The sequence below is a fragment of the Aythya marila genome (assembly GCF_965140915.1).
Source record: "Aythya marila genome assembly, chromosome: 3".
NCBI lineage: Eukaryota > Metazoa > Chordata > Aves > Anseriformes > Anatidae > Aythya > Aythya marila.
This window is the reverse complement of record NC_139044.1, coordinates 115,357,610-115,383,364: the sequence shown is the minus strand read 5'-3', so window position 1 is coordinate 115,383,364 and position 25,755 is coordinate 115,357,610. Positions and strand designations below refer to the sequence as shown.

At 42.2% G+C, this 25,755-nt stretch overlaps 1 protein-coding gene across 1 annotated transcript; it reads right to left on the bottom strand.

The window, feature by feature from the left end:
- Window positions 1-674: 674 nt before the first annotated feature.
- Window positions 675-24,322, bottom strand: TFAP2B (transcription factor AP-2 beta). Its single transcript, XM_082756992.1, has 7 exons — window positions 24,153-24,322; window positions 22,426-22,884; window positions 17,264-17,324; window positions 9,076-9,295; window positions 6,425-6,543; window positions 3,749-3,890; window positions 675-1,800 (listed from the first exon to the last, which is right to left on the bottom strand). Exons 1-7 carry the CDS (start codon window positions 24,177-24,179, stop codon window positions 1,500-1,502), a joined length of 1,329 nt encoding a protein of 442 aa, XP_082613118.1. The 5' UTR covers window positions 24,180-24,322; the 3' UTR covers window positions 675-1,499.
- Window positions 24,323-25,755: the final 1,433 nt, after the last annotated feature.

Sequence of the window (25,755 nt, the reverse complement as noted above, 5' to 3'; positions counted from 1 at the left end):
AGTGCACCTACAGAATTCTGAAACAACTGGCTTTGATTTGAAAAAAAGAAAAAAAAAGTATCAGAATATCAGAATTGTGGATTTTTTTTCTCTGTACCTGATATATTGTGTAGGGATCTCTAGTCCTCTTTGAAGAAGCTCATAAGCCAAGCGGGCAAAGCTTTAGGAAACAGAAGAAAATAAAATAGTGCATACTCCTGAGAAAGAATTACATACTCATATCACTCATTTTTTTTGTTGTTGTTCTTAACAGTTCTTTAAAAATGGGGGGAAAATATCTCTCGCACACACTACTCAAGGAAATTAAGGACTGAAACATTGGCATAGTTAGGAATATAAAACTCTCTAGAGGAAAAGAGGAAATCTCAGAAAATTAAGATATTAGACAGCACTGACATTGTACCAGACCTTACTTTCAAATTTTGCAACCCATTATAGACAAGGCATTTTACCATCGAAGGCAAGTACTAAATTACAAAGGTATGTTTACATGCATGGATATGTGAGGCAATACACACATATTAAATATATATATATGTATACATCCATATATATACATATATATATGAACATATTCAGTATACACGCACGCCCCTATCAGGTTATGTGTGTGCATAAGTATATGCACACACATACGCACACATGCGCACATACACACCTGTAAATGTTGGTAACCTAAACATAGTCTGTCTAGACCAGGAAAAAAAAGATAAAGTTCTTAAAAATTTGAATTAACTAATTTAATTGAACTACCATGACTTGAAGCATCCCATATTATGTCATTAAGTGAAGACACTGCCATGAACGAAGGCTCATGTCTTCGTGCAGGGTCTGGGGTAGCCTGGGCACTTGCCTGCCCTTCTTTCCTAGTCTAGACAGAAACAAGGGATGAGATGAGATGGGAAAGGTGGGGAACAAGGTGATGGGGTTGCTCAGAAAGGAACGCTCTTGAAAATGGTTTTATCTGGGGTGGAGACAGGACATCATTCCAAAAAAAAAAAATATAAAATAAAATAAATGAAAATAATAGTAAGACAGACCGTGCAGCTCAAGAAATCAAAGCACTGACACCAAAAATGTTTCTCCGATTTCTTCCAATAAGTTATTCATTTCTTTCTTTTATTATTATTATTAATTATTATTATATTCCCCCCTCCCCTCCCCAAATCATTATTTAAAAAATGTGAAAGAACAGAAGTGGGAAAAAAAATCCTGGTGGTTGTCTTCACATGTTCCTGGCAAGAGACTCTGAACCACTGGTCTTGCGCCATTGTGCTCCTCTGATCTTAAATTATTGTCTTTCTTTTATTATTATTATTTTTTATTATTATTATTATTTTGTCCTACCTAATAGAATTCTTCCAAAGCCCAATCCAATACTTTTAAAGCTAAAATTAAGACGGTTTTATTTTAAAAGATTATCTCTCTCTCTCTTTTTTCTCCTTTTATTTAACTTTTTATTATTTTCTTTTCCTTTCTTTCTTTATTTTTTTTTCCTCTCATTTTCTGTGTTTCTCTTCCTTGTCTCCAGTTTTACTACCTGGTCCTTCGCCAGATGTGTGCCTGTTAGCAGTGTTGTTGTTCAAGAACATCTTGTCCATGCCTTTGAGAGCTTCAGTCAGGTAGTTTTGAAGGGCCGTGAGGGCGGCGCAGATAGCAGGGGCCCCAAAGCCATGAGTGATGAGGCTGAAGTGAGTCAAGCAGCTCTGAATGCCTGGTTCCAAAATAGGGGTGGGCCGGCTGTTTCCAATGGGTGTCCTGTCTTGGGCCAAGAGATCTGTAAATTCTTTACAAAGTTGCCTGCATGAAAGAGAGAAAGGTGAAAGAATGAGAGGAAAGGAGAGAAAGAGAGAGAAAAATGATGGTTATACTCATCCCACACTTGACACTGTTCTCTGAGACAACGAAGTTTGAAGAAAGGAGCAAGTTCAAGCCCAAGCTGATCCCAGTCCACAGGATGGAATATTTTTGCCACCTTCTTTTAGGATTTCCATAGAATCTGTGATTCTATGTTTCTTTTTCCCTAGTAGTGTTTTGGGGGTCATCCATGGTGAGCCAACAGTTCCCCGCATAGGATGATGCTCTACAGGAAAGAGGTTTCTGCAATTCCAGAACAACAGGAGGTCTGGAGATAGAAATCTCTCCTGAAACTACAAGGATGCCTCTGGAACACTGTGAAAACCCAACTCTGCTTGCTGCCTCCAGAAATAACCAGGCTGAATGTGCTATGGCGTTGCCAGCTGCCATCCGGACCACGGCCCAGAGCAACTCCCATCAGTGCTGTTCCTGGATAAAAGTACAGCCACGGGTTGATGAGTGGCACAGGGACAAGAAGTGGACTAAAATGAACTTCCTTCGAGACTGCTTGAGCTGGGCAGCCTTGTTGAGAAAGTTCAACCTGGCTTAGCAAAGCTAACACTTGCTATTTTATTCTAGAGTGATGCACCCCAATCAAAGCATCACAGAGTTCAAATCTGGCTCTTGATTGTTTTTCCACACCTTTAAATTTATTTTATTTTTTTAAATGATTTCCCCCCCCTTTCTTTCACAGTGCCCTAGTCCGGAAGGCCTACAAGTCAACAGGTGCCAGGGCAATGTAAGAACCCTGGGGGCGAGGGGGTTCCCAAAGGAATAGTTTCTTTGAATAGATGCCTAGGAAAAAATGAAGTATGGAATAAAAAATAAAAGAAAGGGAAAATAATAATAATTAAAAAAAAAAAAAAAAGCATTAATCTCTCATCCTCTGAAATTCTATGAAATTCCCAGTGGGTTAAAGGTTTCAGAGGGTGGAGAAAGATAAAGGTCTACCTCTATGTGTATTATCCATTAAGAAAGTGCAAGAGAGGAATCTTTGAATTTGGAGAACAAACAGTAATGAGTCCAACATTTTACATCTTCAAAGAGCAAAGCTGGGTCTGTGAGCAATTAAAGTTCTGGGACATTAATATCTTCTGACCCTGCGGAAAAGGGCAATCAAATTCCAATCACGTCTAAAAAACATCTGGACAAATTTGAGCAAATGATTTTTCAACCCTCCATATATTTCTTTAAATTACACTGTCATTGGAGGCAAGCCACGTCCCAGAGCATGAAATAAATGAGAGCACATTTGGGGTGATTTTTTTTCTCCTTTTTTCTTTTCCTTTCTTTCTCCCAGAGACAGAAACGTGCAGAGGCACACAGCACCCACTGCCACAGACCCAAGCAAACTCTGAATCACCCAGTTACAGGCCCAGGAGGTTCAGCTGGGTGTAAACCATCCCATACAACAAAGCCACCAATAAAATCCCGAGGGAGAGAAATGGGTTGGGGGGAGAAAAGCGAGGGCAATTAGCAGTACATGGTGACTTTTTTAATTAAACTGTATGGATAAGATGGTGACTGTATGGATAATATGTTTACAGACAGACAGGTGTGCATGAGCAGCAAGAGGGACAGAGACATATGTAGAAGTAAAATAAATTTTTAGTCCTCTTGTTATAACAATTTTTGGAAATGGTGCATGGTAGCTAGGGGTCAGTCACCCACATCATCTGTAAATTCAACGCGTTTCCCACTGCAGAGGGACACACAGACAATAGGGTCTACCCTGCCCACAGGGCAATATTCCTTCCTTCCCCCCGGGGCCGCTGTCTTTTGGGGACTGGAAGCTCCATCTGCCTTTAAAACGAGCTCAGACATAGGGTTTTAGGAGATGAGGGAGGGTTTCCAGGGGAGGGCAGAAGAGGGTGGTCAACTTCACACTCACTTTGTAGCAAGCAGCATGTTTTTCCTGGAGTGGAGATCGCTGGGGTCCGTGTGCTGTCTGTTCAGGTATTCAGAAACAGCCTTGGCTGGGAACTCCGTTTCGCAGATGTACCCAAAATCCCGGGCTAAATGAACGGCCTCACCTGGATGGAATGAGAGGGGCATTAATATTCCCGGCCCCACCCTGGGCTGGGTCCGACCTGCCAAAGCATCGTGCAGCAGTTTGCTGCTGCCCACTGCTCCCCCTGGGAGAGAGCAGCTCTTTTGGTTTTAACAAATCCAACAATAACCCCTGCACCTTAGGGATAGGCTCCAGATGTCTCTTTTCCCTCCCCAAGCCCTCTTTTGGGGGAAGAAGGAAGTTTATGGGACAGATTTACAGCTGATGAGATTTGTCTTTGCTCCAATGTAGTTGTGATGGCATATGCACATGCAACTCATCTTGTGCAGAATTTTGGGAAAGTACACACACCCACACACATACACACTCACTCCCTTTTCACGTGAACTGGACCAAAAAAAAAAAAACAGCAAAGGGAAGCTAGTCAAGTCCCAAAAGACAGCAAGACACAAATTTCCCCTAGAGCAGAGAAACCATTCCTGTTTCAATACACCAGAAGAAACACTGTCCAAAATTTTACAGATGTGGACTTGTTCATATTACTGTCATTTCAGTATAGGACGTGATAAACACACTTATGCACACAGAGCACTTACATCATTATCACAATTATTGCCACATCAGTAAAATGTGGGAGATAAGTGATAATTTCCATCGGAGGAAATGCAGCCTGCTATCTTAACTGACCCTTGTGCAACAGGAACTCCTCTCTGCCCAATGGAAAGACAGCAACTAATGGCAACCTTTTCTGTGAAAAATAATTATTCTAACTCTAATTGCAATTGTCACTTCCCCTGCCTGCCTGGTTTCAGATTTCTTGCCTCCAGAGGTTCATGTCATCAAACTCCTACTGATGTACTTTATGCCACAAGAAGAAGACAGTAGCTGAAGAAAGGGGGGAAAGAAGAGGGGAAATTTTTAAAATAAAATAATAACAATCATTAAAACCTCAGACTCTAGAGGGATTCCACCAGATTATAGCTCAACCCCTCTAGAATAAAGCATTAAACCCTTTAAAGCACGGCCTGAGGGAGCAGGGGGAAGATTTTCAACACGCCAAACAGATATGTCTAACAACTCCAGGACCGCGTTATTTTCAACGATCCGGATTTTCGACGATACGGATTTGCTTTTCGACTTCACCCCCGCTTTCCAAGGCTTCTCGCTAATCAGCGACCCCCGTAATGAAATCGGGAGCACCCTGCCGGAGCCCTCCTGCTCTCTGCAGTGGGATGACTACAATGCCCGAGGCTGGCTGGTGGCACAACATAGCCTTCACCTCCAGCAGGTGCTGCCCCTTCCACAGAGAGGGAGCTCTCAGGTTGTAAGGACTTCAGGGAAAGCAGAGCGAGGTCTGCCTTCCTATGCACTTGACAGGTTTTTTTTTTTCATGTCTCACAGCTCTGGGGATGCTCTGGTTTTGCGGAGAGTGGGATGCTGAGCCCGCATTGACGCCTATGGATAGCAACCCCGGCGTTATAGGGGCAGCTCACCGCACCCGGAATGCTGAGAGTCCCCTATAGCGAGCGCCCCCGACTCTATATCCGAACTCTGCTCTGTGCTTTGCACACTTAGCAGAAGCCATATGAGGTACCAGGAGGAGCTCGTTGCTGTCAGCCCCCGCCTGGCTGCGAGCCTGCCTTCAGCTCTGCATGCGGTAAGGGCTTATCACTGCCATAACTCAATCAAAAGAGTTGAAAAGTTAATATCTAGCGCAAATGTTTATGCATGCTTATATGCAGAAGAGATAAGTGGATTATTTATACGCCTCTCGGTGTGTATGTATAATGTAGATACATATAATTCATAATTGCATCCATACTATTCTGGTTATGTTTTTTGGAGAAGGTCCAACTTCTCTCAGCATAAACACACACGTATCCTAAACATATTAGAAGCTCTAAAAATGGCTCTTCGCTACAGCAACAATAAATCAAAGAAAACACGCTGAACACCAAAATGACATCATTTGACTAGAAACGAGGTGAAGCTTCAGTCCCTCCCGCTTCCCTCTCTCTTGTCTTTGTTTTGCTCCAGCCACCTTAAGGAAAACTGCGCTCTGTGACTCCTCAATTGCTGATTTCTTTCCCCAGATTTCTTTCGGTAGGTTTTTTTTTTTTTTTTTTTTCCTCTATGGGCGTCCTGTAGGGGGCATCTGCCATAAATAAACTCGGGAGGGCCAAATTAGTAAAAGGATGGAGCAGACATGGAGCTGGAGAGCACATCCTAGTAATTACTAGCAATGACGAATGGGACTGTCCTGCATAAGCATGCACACGCATTATATATATATATATACACACACAAACATAAATACACACGTACCAGATGCACACACCTTCATACTTGCCACCAAGATCAGCCAATGACCCTCAGGCCAGTAATCTCATTTTTGGGGACAGGGATCCTTAACCAGCGTTAGTGCTCCCCCCGCCCTGCATTTCACCTTTGCAAGGCTTTCCCACCTGATCCCGAAAGTCTTTTTTTGGTTCGCAAAATGTCAGACACGAGCTGAGAGCAGGCAGGGGTGTGAAGGGAGCTGCGACCCTCGCTTACCTTCCACCAGGGAGGTGAGTAAAGTGACATTTGCAGCCTTACGCCTGCCGGCTGGTAAATTCAAACCGATTTTTTCTAGCCTTTCTCGCAAAGATCTCCCCCCGTTTTTCGATTTGGCTCTAGAATTACAAAGAAATTAACATCGTGATTAACCCCGCAGTGTTCCTGGAAGAAACATTTAATCTGTGCAGTCAGTGGAGCCTGGGAGAGTTTTCACTCGGTGTTAAGCACTTTGGGTGTGTTGGTTTCTGCTCCAGTTTGCTGAGATCTGCTTTATCTCTCCCAGGGGTGGGAATGGGGATGAGCCCACTTTTCTCCCCGTTTTATCCAGGGAAATGAAATAACGCCAGATAACAATAATTACTGTGTAAGGTTTTGATCTAGAGAGCAAATGGGTTCCTACTGTAAGACACTAACTCGTAGGATGGAGCGTGGAGATGGACAGAAAGATAGAGAATTAAATCCTTATTTATTTTAGGAAAGAACCAGAATAGAAAGAAGAATGAGAACAAAATAAAATAAAAAAAATAATAATTACAAAGGCTCGAAGGGATAACGTGTGTGACTGTGGATGAATAGAGTAGAAGGAAAAAAAAAGTATGAAACTTCAGGAACCATTTCGTGCATGTGTGAGTGTGTGCGGAAAGGCAGCGCTCATCTGAAGGCAGTGCGTTATACAGAGGGATTGTGCGGCCTGAAGGAAGATGTGAATATTTGTTGGAGGTTACTGATAAGGACACTAAAATGACAAGTGAGCTATAGGTGGCAAATACAGAGCTATTGTTCAAACACCTATAGATAACGTAAACCTCCGGGGATGAAATCTTGCCACCTGTGAAATCAGTAAGGGCTTTGACACTGAGATCAGGGTCCATCTCACGTGTTTATTACTTCTTACTTGCTGAAGAATTGGCAGTGACATTTACGGAAAGGAAGCCAGAAAAGACAGAGAAGCCAGACTGGCTTCCCACTATTTGATATCAAAGTAAATAGGGAGAGACGGCAGAATTGCAAGGGAACAGCTTCCTATATTTCATCTGCTCTGAACCAAAAGCTTGTCTAAAATTCTGATTCAAGATAGGAACTGAAGTCAGCAGCAGCCAATGATTATGTCTTGGGCCACCTCCAGAAATCCACTGAAGCTCAATAATGATGTTTCTTTACCTTGATAATTATATTTTCTACAGTATATCTTTCAGATGTCCTCCCTGCTCCATTTGCGGCTGGACAGGAGGAGCAGGCAGGTTAGCGTCTGTAAGGAAAACTTTGCCTCTCTTGCTGGCAAGGATCGCAGCTGAACATTGATTACAGACATTCACGTGGAATGGCAGCTATTTTAGGAGCTCCTAATTCTCACGTGTATTTTAGGGCGGCTGCGTGTAGCAGGACATGTTCCGCCCCCCCCTCCCCCCCCCGTCCAGACACGGAGATGGAGCTAAAGATGTCATCACAGAATTGTTTGCAGGAAAAATACACAAAAAACTTCATTTTAAAGCACCTGAGAGTCAAAGTTGCCCAATAGCTACTACAGAAGTTGGGAAGATTTGTTCTTTCTCTAACACTAGCAACTTTTAAACGTATTCTGATTCTTTTTCTGGGTTAATTCATATACGTCTGTTACTGATAGAAGTCACCCTTTATTTTCCAGTCTACCATATACCTCCTGTTATTTTTTCTCCACCTGCCATTGACTTGAGAGTACCTTACACCACCCCACGACCTCTTCCCTGCTCTGACTGGTCTATATCCTTAGTTCACCTTTCTCCCAGACAAATCATACTGACAATCCACAGCCCTCTTAGGAAGATAAAGGCCTTTCTCTCTCCCTGATAGTTCAGCTGGTGACTTCAGAACTCAAGTTCTTTTTACTGATAACTAAATGAACAACCCTGAAGTGATGGAGACCCATAGGTCCTCTGCCTCTTGCTTAACGAGTACCAACAATATAAACTGGAGGCCTTCAGCAAAATCCCCCAGGACATCAGTGGGTGGAATGCACAAATACTCAGCAGCATAGGCCTCGGGACCGACTCTGAGAGACTCCACTACCAACTTTCTCTAGATGAAGCACTAAGTTAGTGACTTTCCAAACTATCTGTTAATGGCTTTTCTTGAGTCGGGTACTCACCTACCTTACAGGTTGCCTCTTAATCTCCTACTGCTTTCAGTAATGTCACGTGTGACACCGTTTAATTACCGTATCGTTATTACCATATAGAGAATGCCACACAGATTTATCTCAGAAATCAGCTTATCACTGAAATATAACAGGCTCATCCTGCAACATCTAATTTCCCCATGCCCAGTGAGGCATTTTATCTTGTGCATTTGCTGAAAGAAAAGTAAAGACAAGGAGGATATATAGAAAGCGTGTGCGTGTACAAGAGTGAAAACTTATCTTGCCTCACTTCCTTCATTTTGGGAAGCTCTGATAACATCTATATATGGCCCAAACTTTCTGTTGCCTCCATACATTCATCTCAGTGTCTGAATATAACATATTTTCTCCTCATTCTCAAAGTAACACACATATGCTGCGACAATAAAACCAATGTACATTTGCAATCAACTTTACTATTGATCAAACATCTCTGGTGCATGCAAGGATGCCCGCACACGGGCTTGTTCACAAACGCGTCCCAGCCTCTTACCTTCTAAGAACTCCTCCTAGGAGGGATGCGTTCAGACACTCGGGAGGAGAAAGGCGTCTTTGAACTTCTCCCACTGTTACTTTATATTTTGAAGTTGAACTAAGCAAAGACAAGCGGCCAGGTACAGAGCAAAACACCTCTCCGGTATTGACTGAAATTCCACCCAGGAAGCCATCTTTATTCATCATCAAAGAAGTAACAGATTTTGGAGGAACCGGAACTGGAGAAAGAAAAAGGAAGGAGGGGAGAAACCATCATGTCGCGAAGGAGTACGGGATAAGCACAGTCTTTCTGCCATGCCCAGCAGAGTAAAATGAAAGGGAATTTTTAAGCTCTAGCACCTACAACAGCCTAAATGGTGCTTCACCCCCAATATTTAAGGGTATAAAAATTAATAATAGATGGAGAGAAAGGTGGTTCAGTATAGCCTCTGTGCAGGGTTTAATCACAGGGAAATAAAATACACATGGTAAGTGTTGGGCAACTTTGAGGCCTGGCCTGGCCTGTACAATCCCCCCCCTTCCCCCTCCCCCCAGTGTTTTTCTACAACAGACAGCACCGGACACTTCGCAGGAATAAAAAATAAAATAAATATATTTTTTAAAGGAAAATGTGCTTCTTTCCTAATGCTTCGCATTACTGTTAAGCTGAGCCGGGAATAAATTCGCTACACTAAGGGAATTGCTGTCTTAAATAAGTATCGAGGCTGGAGGATACAGCAACCAGAAAACAGCTCTGTTATTGCTTTGTGTTTTTATTAAGTCTGGTTTATGAAATAAAATAAGCCTTTTCCTTCAGAAAAAAATAAATAAATAAATAAATAAATAAACAGCAGAAAAAATATCTGGTCTAACGTGGCGTTCACCAACTTAATCATATTGTGTTGTTCTTAAAGTAGTGGGAAGTCTCCAGTCCCTAAGTAGAGATTATCTATTTACTGTAGCACATATTTAAAGAAAGTTATGAAAAAAAAAATCAAAACAAAAGGGCGAACCAAAACGAAATAAAAACCATTTTATTCTGTTCACAATCAGACAAAGTATTCCTTTTCTCTGATAAACTAAAAGGTTGTTTTAAGAGTAACCGAGGGGATTATAACGAACAAATTCCTGTAATAGCAACCAGACATACTCCGAAATAAACAAAGAGGGGAAGAGAGAGAAGAAAAAAAAAAAAAAAAAAAAAAAAACTTAACCAAAACCGAGAGCAATTCCCCCGTGCCACGAATTTTGTTTACAAATGAACTTAAATGGCTCTCTCATAATTGTGTGTAACTGTTATGATTTACAGCAGGTGCTCTAATCAATCAACCAATCACTTTAATTTATAGGGAGCCTCGCTGCATTTTCCCAGTTGTTTCATTTCTGCAAGTAATTGATAACAAACCGTACTTAAGGTATGTTTTATGCAGGAGTTAATAAGAGTTGACAGCTGCTACTGCTGCTTCCTCTCGGAATCACGGCAACACGCGTTTTCCTTCTCGAAAGTGTGCTCCGCACTTGTGGGTTTGCTGTTGGTGGTGTCGTGGCCGAGCGGCGGGCATGTTCCGGAGGAGCAGCCTAATTGATTACACACCCTCGCAGAGCAGATAGTGCCTCACTGTCTCCCATTTCCCACTCAATCAATTGTAAAACCAATTCGGCAAATAATAGGGGTCTATTCTGCACATATGCCAGCTATTTAGGTAGTTATAATATATGTCAGTTAAGTCATAAAAACCCTGTTTATTTGCAACATATCTGGAGAATCAACCCATTAGGGTTGAGGGGATATTTAAGTCGTCTGGAGCTGCTAAACAATAAGATCGGGTATCCTAATATATTACCAAGTGCTAACTACTGGGCAATTGCCAATTTTATAACCTCAGTGTATGGAATAGACACAACCGTGTTTCACTGTTTTTATTACAGATCATTTCCTACCGCCAGACCAGACCCCCACAATAAAAGCTCTATAACAGCTAAAAACCAAAAGGCATGTCGATTTTAGATATACGTATTGCTTCATATGCCTTGTATATAGTCTCCAGTATAAACAAATTATTTTGAGTGGCTTTACTTCAGGGAATCGGAAAGTGAAATGGATTCCTATTTCTCTATTATTTTTAGTTAGGCACATTATGCAGCTCATAAAGGCAGTTTCAAATAGTTTGAGATCGGAACAGAAACAGTTATAAAAGAGTTAGAGGCCCGCTCCTGCTTTCCTTGCTATTAATAGGATTTCTGCCATTGATTCTATAGGAAGAGACTCCTCCGGGGTATCAGATGTAGTGCTGGCAGATGTTGTGCTGTAACGTCTCTCTCCTCCCCTCATCACATATAGATATATCACTTATTTCCTACACCATGCTCTGGAGCTTCATGTTAGAGCACGACCAAGAAAAAGTAAAAAACAGATAAATTAAAGGAATGCCACACCAGAGAGATTTCCATCACCGTCTTTTTTTTTTTTTTTTTTTCTTTTTCTTTTTTCTTTCTTCCCCTTCCCTTCGGACAAACACACAGGCTCAGTGGATTGAGCACACCTCTGCTGTGGCTATATTTAGTGGCCAGTTTATCAGGTCACTGTCCAGTGAACTGAGAAATTAAACAAGAGGCAGCAATTCCACGAACATCTGATCTTAGTCTAAACTCACTAAAGAGAGAAGTACCCGGGCAAGGCTTAAACAGACCTCACTCCACTCTCTGTGGCCTTTCGGAACACTTATTACATTAGTTAACCTTTGAAATATAGATTTTCACGTGCTCGGTTTTTTTTTTCCCATGCAAATTGCTTTTGGTAAGCAGTCTGGCTGCCTTCCCTGCTATGCTGAGCGCTCCTCAGCTATAGTTCCTGGCATTGCCTCCCCGAAAAGAACCACATGAACATGCCAAGCAGTTGGGAGTCTTAATAACTCTCAACCCGTTTTAGAGGCTTACCAGGCGGTGTAAGCATATCTATTGCGATTTCATAGCTTCAGAGAGATGTATTCTATCTACACTCGATATCTTCTGTAAATTACCTAATGCTGCCTAAAAAAGTGTTTGCCACGGAATGAATTATCTGTATCTATATCATATCTATATGTTTATCATGGCTATAGCTTTTCAGATATAGCCCAGGCATTACCAGAGATAATATAATGTGGAGGTTTTAGTGGGTGAACAGCTACACACGTCCGTGCGCGCAGCTGCAAGTGTCAAATCCCTGTGTGCATGCAGCCTGGTGTAAACCGAAATGGACAGTATATTTTTAGTCGATGCCAGCTTTCCCAGCTGCTTAGGAACTGCTGACATAGCATGGAAGAACACACGCCTATATATATATATATATATATAGTGTCTCCACCACCTCTGCTTTAAATTTATTCCCAGTGATTTAGTTCCCATTGTCCCCAGAATAAACTGTTAGATTTTCTTTCACTTCTAAACGCGTTTGGATCGTGACCACGACCACTTTCACCCAATTTCCCCTTCCCAAATCTCTCCCTTCTTTCTCTCTTCCTCGTGTCAGTTTCTCTCCCTTCCTTCCCTTCTTTCTTTCTATTTCTCCCTCCCTTTCTTCCTCTTTCTCTTCCTGTGGTTACTTCTAGCCTCTTTGTCATTTCTCCCCCTTCCATTTCTCTTCAGCTTATCAATAAACCGGGAGAGCAACAGTAGCCGCTTGATTTGTTAGTAATTATAAGCATACTGTTCCTGCAAACGGGATCTCTAGATGAGTGAGATCGCTTTAAAACGACAGCAGGAAATGGTGAGGAAATGGAGCATGGCGAAACTCAGCGTGAAGCTTTCAGTTCTTTACATGTTTACAATTTTCTGTGCATACATTAAGTCTTGAGGTTGTTTTTTTCCTTTTTTTTTTCTTCCTTTTTTTTTTTTTCCCATTTTTTTCTGGTGGTGGTGGCTCTCTTCCGGGTTGCTCTTCACAAACGCGTGAAAACGCGCACAAATGCACACTCACAAGTGTGTAAGCGTCATTAAAAGAGCATTCACCATCTCTAAAAATAAACAAATAAGTAGAATTTTGTCCTGAAAGCAACTGAAAAAAAAAAAAAAAAAAAAAAAAAAAAAAAAGGAAGCTCTAAGCTATGGGTACCGTCTCAATATCCGTGGCAAATAACAGGATAGTCGATCCGTCAAGCAATCAATCGCGACAAATATTTCTTATTAAACTTAACGGACAAAGTTATTACTAAAGAGTTATCAGACCACCCTCAAACCTTTTTATCTACTTATTGGGTGTGAAGGAAGCTTGTCCATCATAGCATCAAGGCTTTGTTGTTATTGGTCTGGCTTTGTAGCCAAACCTAGCAAATACAGGGACAATGCCTTACCCATTGCTACTAAATACCCTATTCTTGTTGTAGACTTAATGTGCAAATACAGAAAGTGTGTGTATGCCTGTTCCCTTCCCTCCTGTTCCTCTCTTCTCCTTCTCTTCCCCTCGCCCCCCTCCTCTGTCCCTTTCCCTGAAAGCCAGGAGTACGTTTCAAAGTGAAATGTATTCCCCCGAAATTGTTTTGCATTAAATTAAAAGGGATCATAAGGCTCAATGGGTAGTCCAGAAAAAGGCACAAAGAGAGTGGCAGCGAAGCAAAATCTCTGAAGTAACGTTTGATTCCCAGATCTATCACCTGAAAAGCTGTGTCCGGAGTGGTTTCCAGTTAATCATTTATTGCTGGATACCTCAAGAAGGGGGTGGGGAGGAAGCTTATGCTCTACGACTAAGTACTTTATTTTTCGTCTCCTTTCACATGTTTCTTTAAAACAATATCAATAATAGAGCGTGTCAGCAAAGAGACAATGGAAAAGGTGTTAGGTTAAAGTGGTCTTTCGTGCTAAATCAGATGGAAGTGTTTGGACAATCTTCAGAAATAGCCGAAAGTAAATAAATACATCAGGATAATTTTAAGGTCACATAATTTTAAGGACTGTGCCCCAGAGTCACAAAAAAATAACTTTGGACTCGGGCCACGCAAGGTTTTGAAAGACGACAACTTATTTCACCATAGACTGTGCCAAGCAAATCTCAGATGGGCAGTTGACAAGGGGACCCTGTCTTTTATCCCTAACATACCGAAAACCTTCCCCTCACTGCAGCAGAAATGGAGGAAAAGGCCTCAAAACGTGTAGCCGGTAAGTTCTTACAGCTGAGTTAAATCTGGTATTAATGCTCTTGATGATTATCATCATCTTGATGATTTATCTGGCTCCCTCCCTCTTACTTCCACCACCCAAATCTTAATGGAACTAGGAGTTAACGATGATTTTTTAATGTCTTGTTGGATTTTTAGACTGTTAATGTACCGCATCCTTCTCATTATTAGTTTATTGATTGTTCATTGACCAGCCCCCTTCAAATCGTATTAACCACCCTCTGCCAGTTTAGATTAGGAGAGTTTAAAAAGCACCTTTCATTATTTCACCGCTACCACCACCACCACAGTAGAGTTCAGGCTTGGTAGCTTAATGCTCGCTCTAATGGGGCAGCTAAGAGATGAGGGGCCACGGTCCCTGCCTATTGCATTAATAGCTCAAAGGGGGCTAATACAGAAAATTAGCCTTAAACGAGCTCTGGAGATCTCCAAATGAAAGAGCCATTTATCACGCTGGCTACCTTCACTCCACTCGTTTGCTCTCTCTACTGGGAACAACTCATTTCCTCTTAACTAAATTACTTCAGAAATGTCAAGTAAGCTGAGATAGCAAACATAACAAGAGACTGTGTATATGTAATCTATTGTGTGGGATCGATACGTGAGATAAATCAATAGCTGTGTATGAATCCCTATATAATTTCCTTAATATTTTGGCAATCCCTTTGCATAGACAGATAGATAATTCCATCTGCAGGCCTCAAAGACCATAAAGAAGTAGGCCTTTACAGTCTGGATAATTTAATTAAGCTTATACTTCAAGTCTGCATCATATTCTTTTCACTACAGTTTAATTAAAGCATTTTAGTCACCAAACCAGGTTTTTGTGAAACAGACCCCCTCCGATCCTCATCTAGTAAATATGCATCCAGAGGAGTGCTCTGCAGCACAAAAATAAAACATTATCTATGTGTCATCTGCCTGCAATAATGACCTACAGAGTTTAAATAACTTATTATTACTTCAAAGAACATCTTCACTGCTGCGAAGTGCGGGGAACAAAGCGAAATTCAGGCTGAACCCTCTCTGTGTCCCTTTTTTTCGCCCTGAATAAATGTCGTCTGCTACAAATGTTCCCTGCCACTTATTGCCCACTTCTCCTCCTCCGCACCCAGGGAACTCGCTATGCAAAGGGAAACTGAGCTCTCAATTTTCCCTTCTGCTGGAAAGTTTCTTAGAGCTCGGCATTGCCTCTGAGGCAGCAAACGCTGCTCTGGTGACTTCAAAACAGCTGCAGACGAATCTCGGTGGTTTTAGCAATCAGATTTCTAAACTGCATACGTAACGTGGATGAAATTCAGAGCATCTCACCCTTATAGCTGCAAATACACCCACGCAGGGCCACCTATATGGGACCGTGCGGCAGCTGCTCGAAACGGGGCCACTGCTCTGCCCATGCACACTCAACACATCTCCATCTATACCTAACCCATATCCTTAATAACATTCGGATTTTAAGCTATTCAGTGGCTAACTCCACCACTCAGCACGCACATTACATGCTTCTGCTGTCCTCGGACGAAGGGGAGCCCCAGCCAGAGTGGGGAAAACCCACTCCGGGCTGGGTGCTCACGCAGAAGGGGGTTTTGCGGGTACCAGGCTGCGGAACAAAAGTACGAGCGCAGCCCGGCGTTAAAAAGAAGCCTCCCGACCACAAATCAAGCACCAATTAATCAAATACGCCCAAGAGGAAACATCGTGTGTGAGGTAGCATGCGGGGCGGGGAAGAGAGAAGAGGAAAAGGAGAGGAGAGGGGAGGAGAGAGCGGGGGGGTGGGGGGTGGGGGGTGGAAAGGGGGAAAATGCAACCAGAAGCCGTCAGGTTACAGATCCTGAGCACCAAACCTACTCATCGCATACAAATGATGATTTTTTTTTTTTTTAAGGTAAGTAATTTTCTGTCTTTCTCAGAAACACCTTCCACTTTTCAACCGGTGGTCATAAATGATGCTGCCAAATGATCTTCAGGTTCTCATCTGTCCTCCCTCAAATAACTACAACTCGATTCTGTGAAAGACAGGGACTATACATGAGGACTGAAATAAAAAACAATAAATACACGGAAGGACCTCATGCTGTCTTGAACACATTTAAATAAACACTTTCACTATTATTTTGCTTTACATTCTAGAAGATCATCTGCACTAAAATATTTGTAGCTTTTCTGCACATTTGACAAATAATAAGGTCCTGGAGATAAGTGCTGTTGATAGCAAGCATAAGGGACAGCATTTCTAAGCCTCATCTCTGGTACTTAAAATTGAATCTAGAAATAGAAACTCCTTAGATAATTAAAGATAGCTTTCCCTACATTTGCAGTATGTGATCTGTTTAATGTCTATCAGCATAACACAACACTAATCGCCAAGCATCTTCGAGTGACTGTCAGAGAAATGTAAAAAAATTAAGCAGCTGCAATACGCCCAAAATGAGTTATTGTAATTACATTTAATTAGTTTAATTAGTTAATTATTTTGCTTACAGCTGTACAAGAGACTGCAAACATTTGTTAATATCACATTCCCTTTAACAGTATGGGGTGATTCTGCAGTTACACTAAATCATGTGTGCATATGTAGAAAGATTTAAAAAATAGGCAGGGGGAAGGGGGGGGGCTTTTGGAGGAAGGGGGAAAGGAAGTCAGGGCTGCCTTTCCACAGGCATTTCTTTCTCTCTCCTTCACGTATGATTCGCCTGGGAGGTGCATTTAAACCCAAAAGGGATTCAACACCCCTCCCCTTCCCCCCGTTAAATTCAAGCGATCCCCAACGAGGACTTTCGGGGGGGTGGGGTGGGGGGTGTACAAACTGCGTTGGAGCACGGGGTGCCCCATTTGAGAGAGTTAATGTAATTAATCCGATTGGAGGGAAAAATCAACTTTCCTTTCACACGTCTCTCCTTTTCCCTTCACTCTATCTACAGATCTAAACAGCTATTCATCTTGCTGCCATGTATGCCTGCTTCCCAGATAAATTAATTGCCCCAAAGTAAAAATATATCATGGAGATATTGCTACACAGTAAAAGTTTGTCTAGCTTGTTGGAATAATCCATACCTTTTTTAATGACAGACTGGTCCAATAAGTTCATACCGCTGTTATTGGCATCTTCAACTGACTGTGGATATAAAAACATCACTATTCAAATTGACTGGATATTAAAGAATCGCGTACATAAATCATGTCATTCCAAACTGGAGTTTCTGTTATTTCCATTTATATTAATTCACTAGGGGAGGAGGGATTTTTATTATTATTATTGTTATTATTATTCCCCCAAATCGACAAGGAAATGAAATTCTTACAAATTATATAGTCTTCTAATAAAAAAGAGGTGTGAAGCATATGGGGTGCAATACTGGTTTTGTTATCTTATAAAACATGGATATCACATTGACTTCTTTGCATTCGATAAAGCTTTATATTTCTTCCTTTGAAAATCTGGCAATTTGGTAGCATCTGCAAGATCTATCGCATGACATAAATGAACACGATTAAGGACAACTTAAATTCTCCCTCCCCTGTCCTCCCCTCCCCCCCTCCGTTTATTTTTTTTGTTTTGTTTTTGTTTGTTTGTTTACCCTGCTACATCTTAATAATTCAAGGGCCATTTACTTTTTATATATAATAGTTTACATTATGGACTTTTAATTAAAGCCTGAGCAATTCGGAGAGCAGCGCAACGCCCACGTCGTATAGGGTGCAAGCAGAAAGAGATTTACAGCTCCCGGGGTTGCTTACATGTCCTAAATTTGTGGGGCGGGAGGAGGGAGCGGAACTATACATTATCAAAAGTATAAACTATTACATTGATTGTCTAGAAATAGTGTCCCGCTCTCCCTTTCAAACACTTTTCTATTATTACTATTTTCAGTTCCTTTCGAAGCACACCTGTTATTATGGTATTAACTTCTCTAACAGAGAAGAGAACAAAGACGGGCAAAAGAGGACAGAGCAAATGTTGGGTTTCATTTCTCAGCGCGAAGGTGCGATATACGAAAACAAACAAACACAAATTACCGCTCAATCTGCGGTCAGTACAGTAAAATTATCTCTCAAAAAGCAGTGTCGTAAGAACAATTAATTGCAGAATTGCTCCAGGTTCCGTTTTAGGATAAATTCTGGGTTCCAGGTGAACGAAGGACTTGTGTGTTTCTTGGTTTTATTAATATATATATATATATACATTCTATTTGTTATTTGGCTTTTTTTTTTTTTTTTTTTTTTTTCTTTCAGGTTATTTCATATTTGGGAGTTCTCACTTTTTTCCCTGATAAGGAAAACCTCTTTACAGCAAAACAATGATTTTATTCTCTATTATTTTAACTTTATCTTTGCTACTCCGAGAGGCTGAGCTTATCCGGATCCAACGTTTATCTCTGACTCTTTCTCTGCTCGGCAGACATTCAAGATGGAATATGATTTAGGAGAAAATTACATCTCCCCAAAAAGTGACGGAGATCTTTCCTCTCTTTTTTCCTTACATATACAACCAAATGCGCACACACACAGCGGTTCCTTATGCTGTGTGCTTGTGCATGTCTGTGTGTCTCTCTCATAATCAATAGGCTACATACCTAAAGGGCACAAAATAAAATTACAAAGTCTTCACTCCTTTCCCTGAGCAGCTACCAAAGAGGGATGATGAGCAAATCCTGCAGCCTGCTGGAGTCCATCGTGTTGCAACTCGATGGCACAGAACTGAAGGTAAATATGAAGCGCCATCTTTCCTTTTCATTTTTTTTCCCCTTATCTCACCTTATCTCTGGAGTATATGGTTGTGCACACGCTTTATGTGTGTGCGTGCACTCCGCTCACTCCATCAGCAACGTGGGTTAGTTGTTGTAGTTAATGAGAAGACTCCTGTCTGATTTTCTATCTAATTACGCCCTCCTGCTGGGTTTTTGTACAGGATATTCGCTCAGCATGCTGGCAGTTAATAGTCACAGAGAGGATCGTAAAGATTTAATTAGGACTGCATGCGGAAACGTGGAAAAACAACTCAGACTTTTAATTACTAGACTTCTTTAGTTAAAAGTGATACCAGGGGTTACTTTATAAGAGACTCGGGTGTTTTGGTGCAACTTAACTTTCCGTGTCTCCTGCTAGCACACAGGCGCGGGGCCGGCCTTGAGCGGGCGGAGGAGTGGAGGTGTGTGTGCAGGGAGGGGAAAGGTGATGAGTTTCCAACTCACAAAATCTAGAGAGGAAGATTGCCCTCCCTCCGCTCCGCCAATAATCTGATAGCACCGAGCTTCCTATATACCATAAATATATGTGCATATATGTATACACCTTATTCAACACCTAGGGAAATAACTGAGAGGAGAACCTGGGCAGTGATTTTTTTTTTCTTTTAAAGACTTTGTGTTTTTCCCTGCATATATTTTTGTCGTATCTCTTTCCAGTAGAACCCTACTTTTGTCTAGATTGTGGGGAAAAAAAAATAAATCTGGGTTTACAATGATGTTTTTCAGTGTCCCTATTAGATAATGCAAATTTATTTTCAATTATTAGGTCCTGGCTTCCCTGTTCCCTGTGTGACGGCTGTAAATCGCAGATTGAAAATTCCTTTCCAAAGGGGCAGCAATAGCAATACAATACGTCCTGTTTACAATAACAGAGCGCTATCGTGTTACAGTCACTTAATTCTACCCCTGGACAATGGCTTACACATGGCCTGGATTTGGTGTTTATATAATAACCACTGTTTCTTGCTGTCACGCACTCTCTCTCTCTTTCTCTCTTGACAGCCCAACCCGTTCTCGAGGCATCTATTTAAGCGGAGATGAATATGCTAAAGCAAAGATACCCTTCTTTATTTAACTGTCTGCCTAGATACCGGTTCAACTTTTTGAACCACTTAGAAAAAAAAAAAAAAAAAAAAAAAAAAAAGAGTCGTGACCCTTCCTGAAAATTCTATTTAGTGTTTGTAGATGGTAAATATATGTTGCTGAAATGGGACTTCTCACGGTCTGAGCCGAATCCTTACAACTCAGGTAAATCCATCCTAAAATTCACGGTGGAAAATTGCCCAACTTCATCTGTCACTAATGGAGGGACAAGAATAGAAAATGCTGAACGAGAGGAGAGAGGACTGGGCTGTTTTCCCTCCTGCCTCTGCTAACTTGCAGTTGGACACTTCTCCATTCACGTGTTTCTCCTTGGGACACCCTCTCTCTCCTCTCCTCCTCCCTCAGCCTGCGACCAAACTTTTGCAAATAAGGGGCCTGTTTGCTTCCCCGTGGCCTCAGAACCACAGACAAGAAACACAGACCTGCTGGTCCACAGCTTCCTCTGCCCATCCCCATCCCTAACCTTATTCCCACACCGCTGGAGCAGGTCGCGGGTGGCCGCGCTGCGGCAGCGCCCGGCACAGCGCTGCGCTCCGAGCCGCCGGGGGGAGGCACGGGGGGGCTGCTGCAAAAGGGGAGAACTGCTTTATATGAGCTGATCAGAGGTTTAGGGGCTTTCTTTCTCTCCTTCTCTCCTTCTCTCCTTCTCTCCTTTTATCCTTCTCTCTTTTTCTCTCTCTTTCCTATTTCTTTTTCCTATGTCTTTATCTCTCTCTCTTCATCATTGCCTTCTTCTTCTTCCTTTTCTCCTCTTCTTCCTTCATTTCTTTTTTTCTCTCCTTCCTCTCTCCTTCGTTTTCTTCCCTCCCTTACGCTCTCCCTTCTCTTTTCCCTTCTTTCTCCCTTTTTCCCTCCCCCTCCTTCTCCCTTTCCCTCTCCCTTCCCTCCCTCTCCTCTCTCTCTCACAAGAGCACTAGAGCCAACAATTACCGGCTTTTCTTTGTGGAGGGTGTAAATATCAAAGCACAAATGCTAGCTAACGTCTATTGCAGAAAGATAGAACCACAGAGAGCCCCTTTCTTCATTCACAGAGGTAAAACTCACCTTGAACTGCAAGGGATTTTGAACCAGGAATGCGGGATGAGAGCTGCGCCCACCGCCCGTGGGGCTCGGGGTCTGCCCCCAGGTCTGCCCGACCAGCTTGGGAACCCGCAGGAAAAAGGGACCAAAGGGGCAAGGAGCTCAGAGGCAGCAGGAAATCCAGGAAGAAAACCTCCCTGTACCTACAGCACTCTTCCCTGTCCTGATCCCTAGCAAATCTCCGTGATTTCCCCGTGAAGCTCAAGACAATTCTTGAGCCGATGTAATACAGCCCCCCTGCTCCTCTGCCACGGATTCCCATGATGTTCAGAAGGATCCTTTTCCACAACTATTTTTTGTTTCCTTCTCAGCCTTCTCCTTCCATAACTTTGAAGTCTATGTCTCATCCAGTCACCTGTATCTGTGTTTATTCCAAGTTTGAATATATATATATACTCATTATATGTATCATATAGAAATTTAGGAGGGAAAAAAAAAAAAAAAAAAAAAAAAAAAAGGAATGGAGAAGAAATCCCAAATTCCGACTTCTAAAGCTGGATACAGGACCTGGCCCCCGGAGGCTCCAGCCTCCATCTCGGGGCCCCCACCGGTTGGCCATGCCCTGCTCCAGCAAGGTGCAAACCGCCCCAGCACCGAAGCTGTTAAGGGCCTTTCTGTTTTTAGGAAATAACACGTGATGATGAGTTTCGCGTGGGATGGGGGAAGGCTGGGAAACATTGTGCTTTGAGCCCGGTGAAACTCCTTTGTTTTCCATAGCAGCGAATAAAACAATTTAAAATTAGTGCTACCCTAACAGCTGTCCTTAAAAGGGGGAGCAGGATTCTTCCTGATGGCCAGTTGCTGCTTTTGGTTTGGGTTTTGTTTATATTTTCCCTCCCTCACGGATGAAAAAAAAAAAAAAAAAAAGTAATTTGACAATTTCATCAAAATCCCTGGAGTTCAGGAAGTTAGTTTAGGGGGTGGAGGGGTAGAGCTGAGATTGCATGTGAAGTAACTGGGATTTGAAAAACCAGGCTTAAACTCTGCCAGCTTTTGAAACACGTGGAATATTTAGAGCAGCATGTCTGCCTTTCCCACTCACTCTGCTGGTTTTCCATGTAGAGGAGAGTTTGCAAAGCAGAGCCTGTGCGTGACAGCGATGGAAAAAAAATAAATAAATAAATAAAAAGAGGGGAAACATTACAATTATAATTCCAGTGTTTCCAAAGGATAGTAACCCACACAGAAACTGCTGCAAACCCTCGCTGATCGTTTCTAGCCTGGGCAGGGCTCCAGGCTAGAAGGCGTCTGCATTGCCCAGGAGAAAGAAGCGCGGTGCCTTACCTGGACCTCCTCCATCCCTGGGTGTCCGATGCCATGCAGAGAAAGGCTGTCCCCCATGCCGGAGTCAAGGCCATGGTGAGCTGAATGCAGAAGGACATCTGGCCTCCGTACTGAGTGGTAGTCCCGCCTGGGGTCCAGTCCCGAGAGCTGGGGCAGGGCGGCCCGAGGCTGTGGCAGCAGTGACCCGGTTTCTGATCCCACCTCTTGCCTCTGCCTCTGTCCCCAGGGGTGCTGCTGGGGTTGATGCAAGGGGTTTAGGGAGTAGGGGTCATTGACATGGGAGTAAGGGTCCTGGCTTTGGTGGTAAGGAAGAGGCTGGTAGGGGGGTGGGAAATAAGGCGGCTGGAAATCCGAGGACGGGGTGTGAGACAGCGGAGGAGCGCTGGAGTAGGGTCCCTGGGAGACGGATCCCAGCTGGGACAGCCTGGAACTGTGGCTGGGCACTCCATCATGCCGGTCCTACAAGCGGAATTGAAGAAAAACAACAACAAAAAAAAAGAGGACTTTTTTTTTTTTTTCCCTAGTATAAATAAAATGAATACAAACCCAGCAGCAAGTCACCCACCCCAAAATAAAAATAAAAAAAAAAGAAAAAGAAAAAAGAACAATTGTGAACCAGCTTTCAGTCGTGTCCCCCTCCCCCGCCACAGATGAGAAATGTCCCAGCACTTCGTCCCCAGTCCGTGCCTATTCCCAATACTATTCCCAATAACTATCGGGAAGGGCGAAGTGGGGGGGGGGGGGAGAGAGCTGAAATGCTAAATGTCATAATTAAAAATGTAGGACTGGGATTCCATATACGTATATGATGTGTGACTTGAGTCTAGTAACATGATTCTCATTCCATCAGCCCACAAAATAAAACCAGAGATTTAAAAATAAAAATAAAAATATCCCCCCAAAAGCATCCCTCCAAACAACCCACCCCTTGTCCTGCCTAAAGTTCACAAACTTCTGTTTATTCCCTGTGCTGCAACTCAAAGTCACCAACCCATCTTCACGTGGAAAAGACCAAAAGGAAAGTTGTACTTCTCGGAGGAGTCCGAGTAAAGCAGTCGCCCGATAAAGGACTTAAAATAATAATAATAATAATAGTAATAATAAAATATGTCGGGGGCTCTTTGTATGAAGAGTCCACCCCCAAAAAAAAATAATAAAAAAAAACATCAAACCAAATAAAAATGAAACATCGGTATTGAACAAATCCAGCCGCTATGATTTCTGCAGCAACTTGCAGTGTCTTTTGTCTCTTTTCGATATTATATTCCGGAGAAAGGGGTGGGGGTGGAGGGTAATTGTAATGAAAAGTCTTTGGGGTATGGGGGGGCTTGGGGGGGGGGGGGGGAAGTGTGTGGAGGCTTCAGAGAAAAGGTGGGAGAGGAGTTTTGTCCAACTCCATCGTGCTGAAGCTGCGAGGCTAAAGTAAACAAGAAAAATATCTATTCCGCAAAGTGTAGCTCAAACCCCCACAAGCAATGGCACACATGGTTAAAAAAAAAAAAAAAAAAGTTTTTTTTTTCTTCCCTACTCTCCCCCCCAAACTCCCCTAGCTCAAATCGAGAACACACAATGCAAAAAGGGAGAAGCAGCTGCAAGCCTCCTCCAATTATTGTGCTAAATTACCAAGCCAAAGGCGTTTAAAAAGAGAGAGAGAGGGAGAGAGAGAGACAACAGATCGAGAGAGAGAGAGAACATGCAATTCTAGTACAACATGGATCCAAACTCACCATGGCGGAATAGGTGTGGACTAACATCTGGAAATAAAAAAAGTCTTGTAATAGCTAAAAATAAAATAGTGGTGATAATACTAATAATTGGAGGGAAAAATATCAAGGAGATCTGCAAAGGGACGTGTTGGACACAGGAGAACAGCTTGAGATATTTCGAAGTCTATCCATCAAAAAAAAAAAAAAAAAAAAAAAAAAAAAAAAAAGACCAATGCCCCCAAAACCGAGCCTGGAAACCTCTATCTACATATATGATTTACCCCTCCCTCTCTCTTTTTTTTTTTTTCCTTTTTTTTTTTTCTTTTTTTTTTTTTTTTTCTCCCTTTGAGCTCCCAAATACAATCCTCTTCAACCCAAGGCTAGGCTCAGACTGCTCCGCTACCCCTTCCTCCCTTTCCTTCTCTACACCGCCTCATAATAATTGATATTCATGACTATTAATATTACACGACTACTTTAAAGGGAGAATGCAGGACCAAATGGAGCGTGAAGCTGGCAGCCAGCTCGAGAGCTCCCCTACTATTGTAAATGACGTTCATTCAGTGGAGAATTACTAGATGTAATCAGACGAGGGGGGCTGGCAGAGGCAGAGTTTGGGGAGAGGGAGAGGGGGGAAAAAGTTTAGCAAGGAAGAGGCATAACTTCAATTAACTCGAGCGGAGGAAGACGCGGAAAGTAGAGTCTGCTGAGCTGTAGTAAGGAAGTGAGATGAAGCAATGCTAGAGGCGAAGAAGAAGAAAAACATATTTCCTTTTTTTTTTTTTTTTTTTTTCCTTTACATTTAATTATACATTCCTAATACGATGAATTGATTGCCTTTGGTGCTTTTGTTCTTGTACTTTTTTTTTTTTTTTTTTTTCTTTGAGGGAAAAAGAGACATTTTTAATTCTTTCTTTTTTTAAGAAAAAGAAGAAGAAATGTGCAGTGACTATAATATGCTTATTTAGAGCGGAGATTAAGCCATTCTGGTGCATGTTACCAGATCGTATTTGTTCTCAATAGCCAAATAAATGCTAAATCTGGGTTAAATTGGGTTCCATTTAATTCTGAATCCTGTTCTTCCCACCCGATATGAACATATATATATGTACATATATACCCCGATTTTCACCCAAATGTAAAATGTATGCAGTGAATTTTAAAGGATAGTAAATTTATAGTTTCGAGGCAAAGCCAGAGGCGATATAAAACCTTTTTGATGTTGCAGGAACCCGTTCAACTGGACTGTCTGCCATTTCTGTTAAAGTTCAACTTACGTTCCTTCCTAAATAGACTCACACTTCCCAGAGCAGCACCCCCCCCCCAGCCCCCCCGCACACACACGCACATACACACAGAGACACACACGCACACACTTTTGTTTTAAGAACAGATCCAGTTTAAGTGTCTAAGATGCCCCTGCCATCGTGCTGTTAATTATAATTCGTAAAGGAAAAGTTTTTTTTTTTTTTTTTTTTTTTTTTTTTAAAAAAAAAGAGAAGCCTAGAAGGCTTCAGCTCCTTTCCGAACAAGCAAAAGCATTTTTTTTTTTTTTTTTTTTTTCCAAGGCTGCATGTTACAGAAAGACCCGGAGCGCTCCCTCAAGTTGGGGTGCATCCCTCCT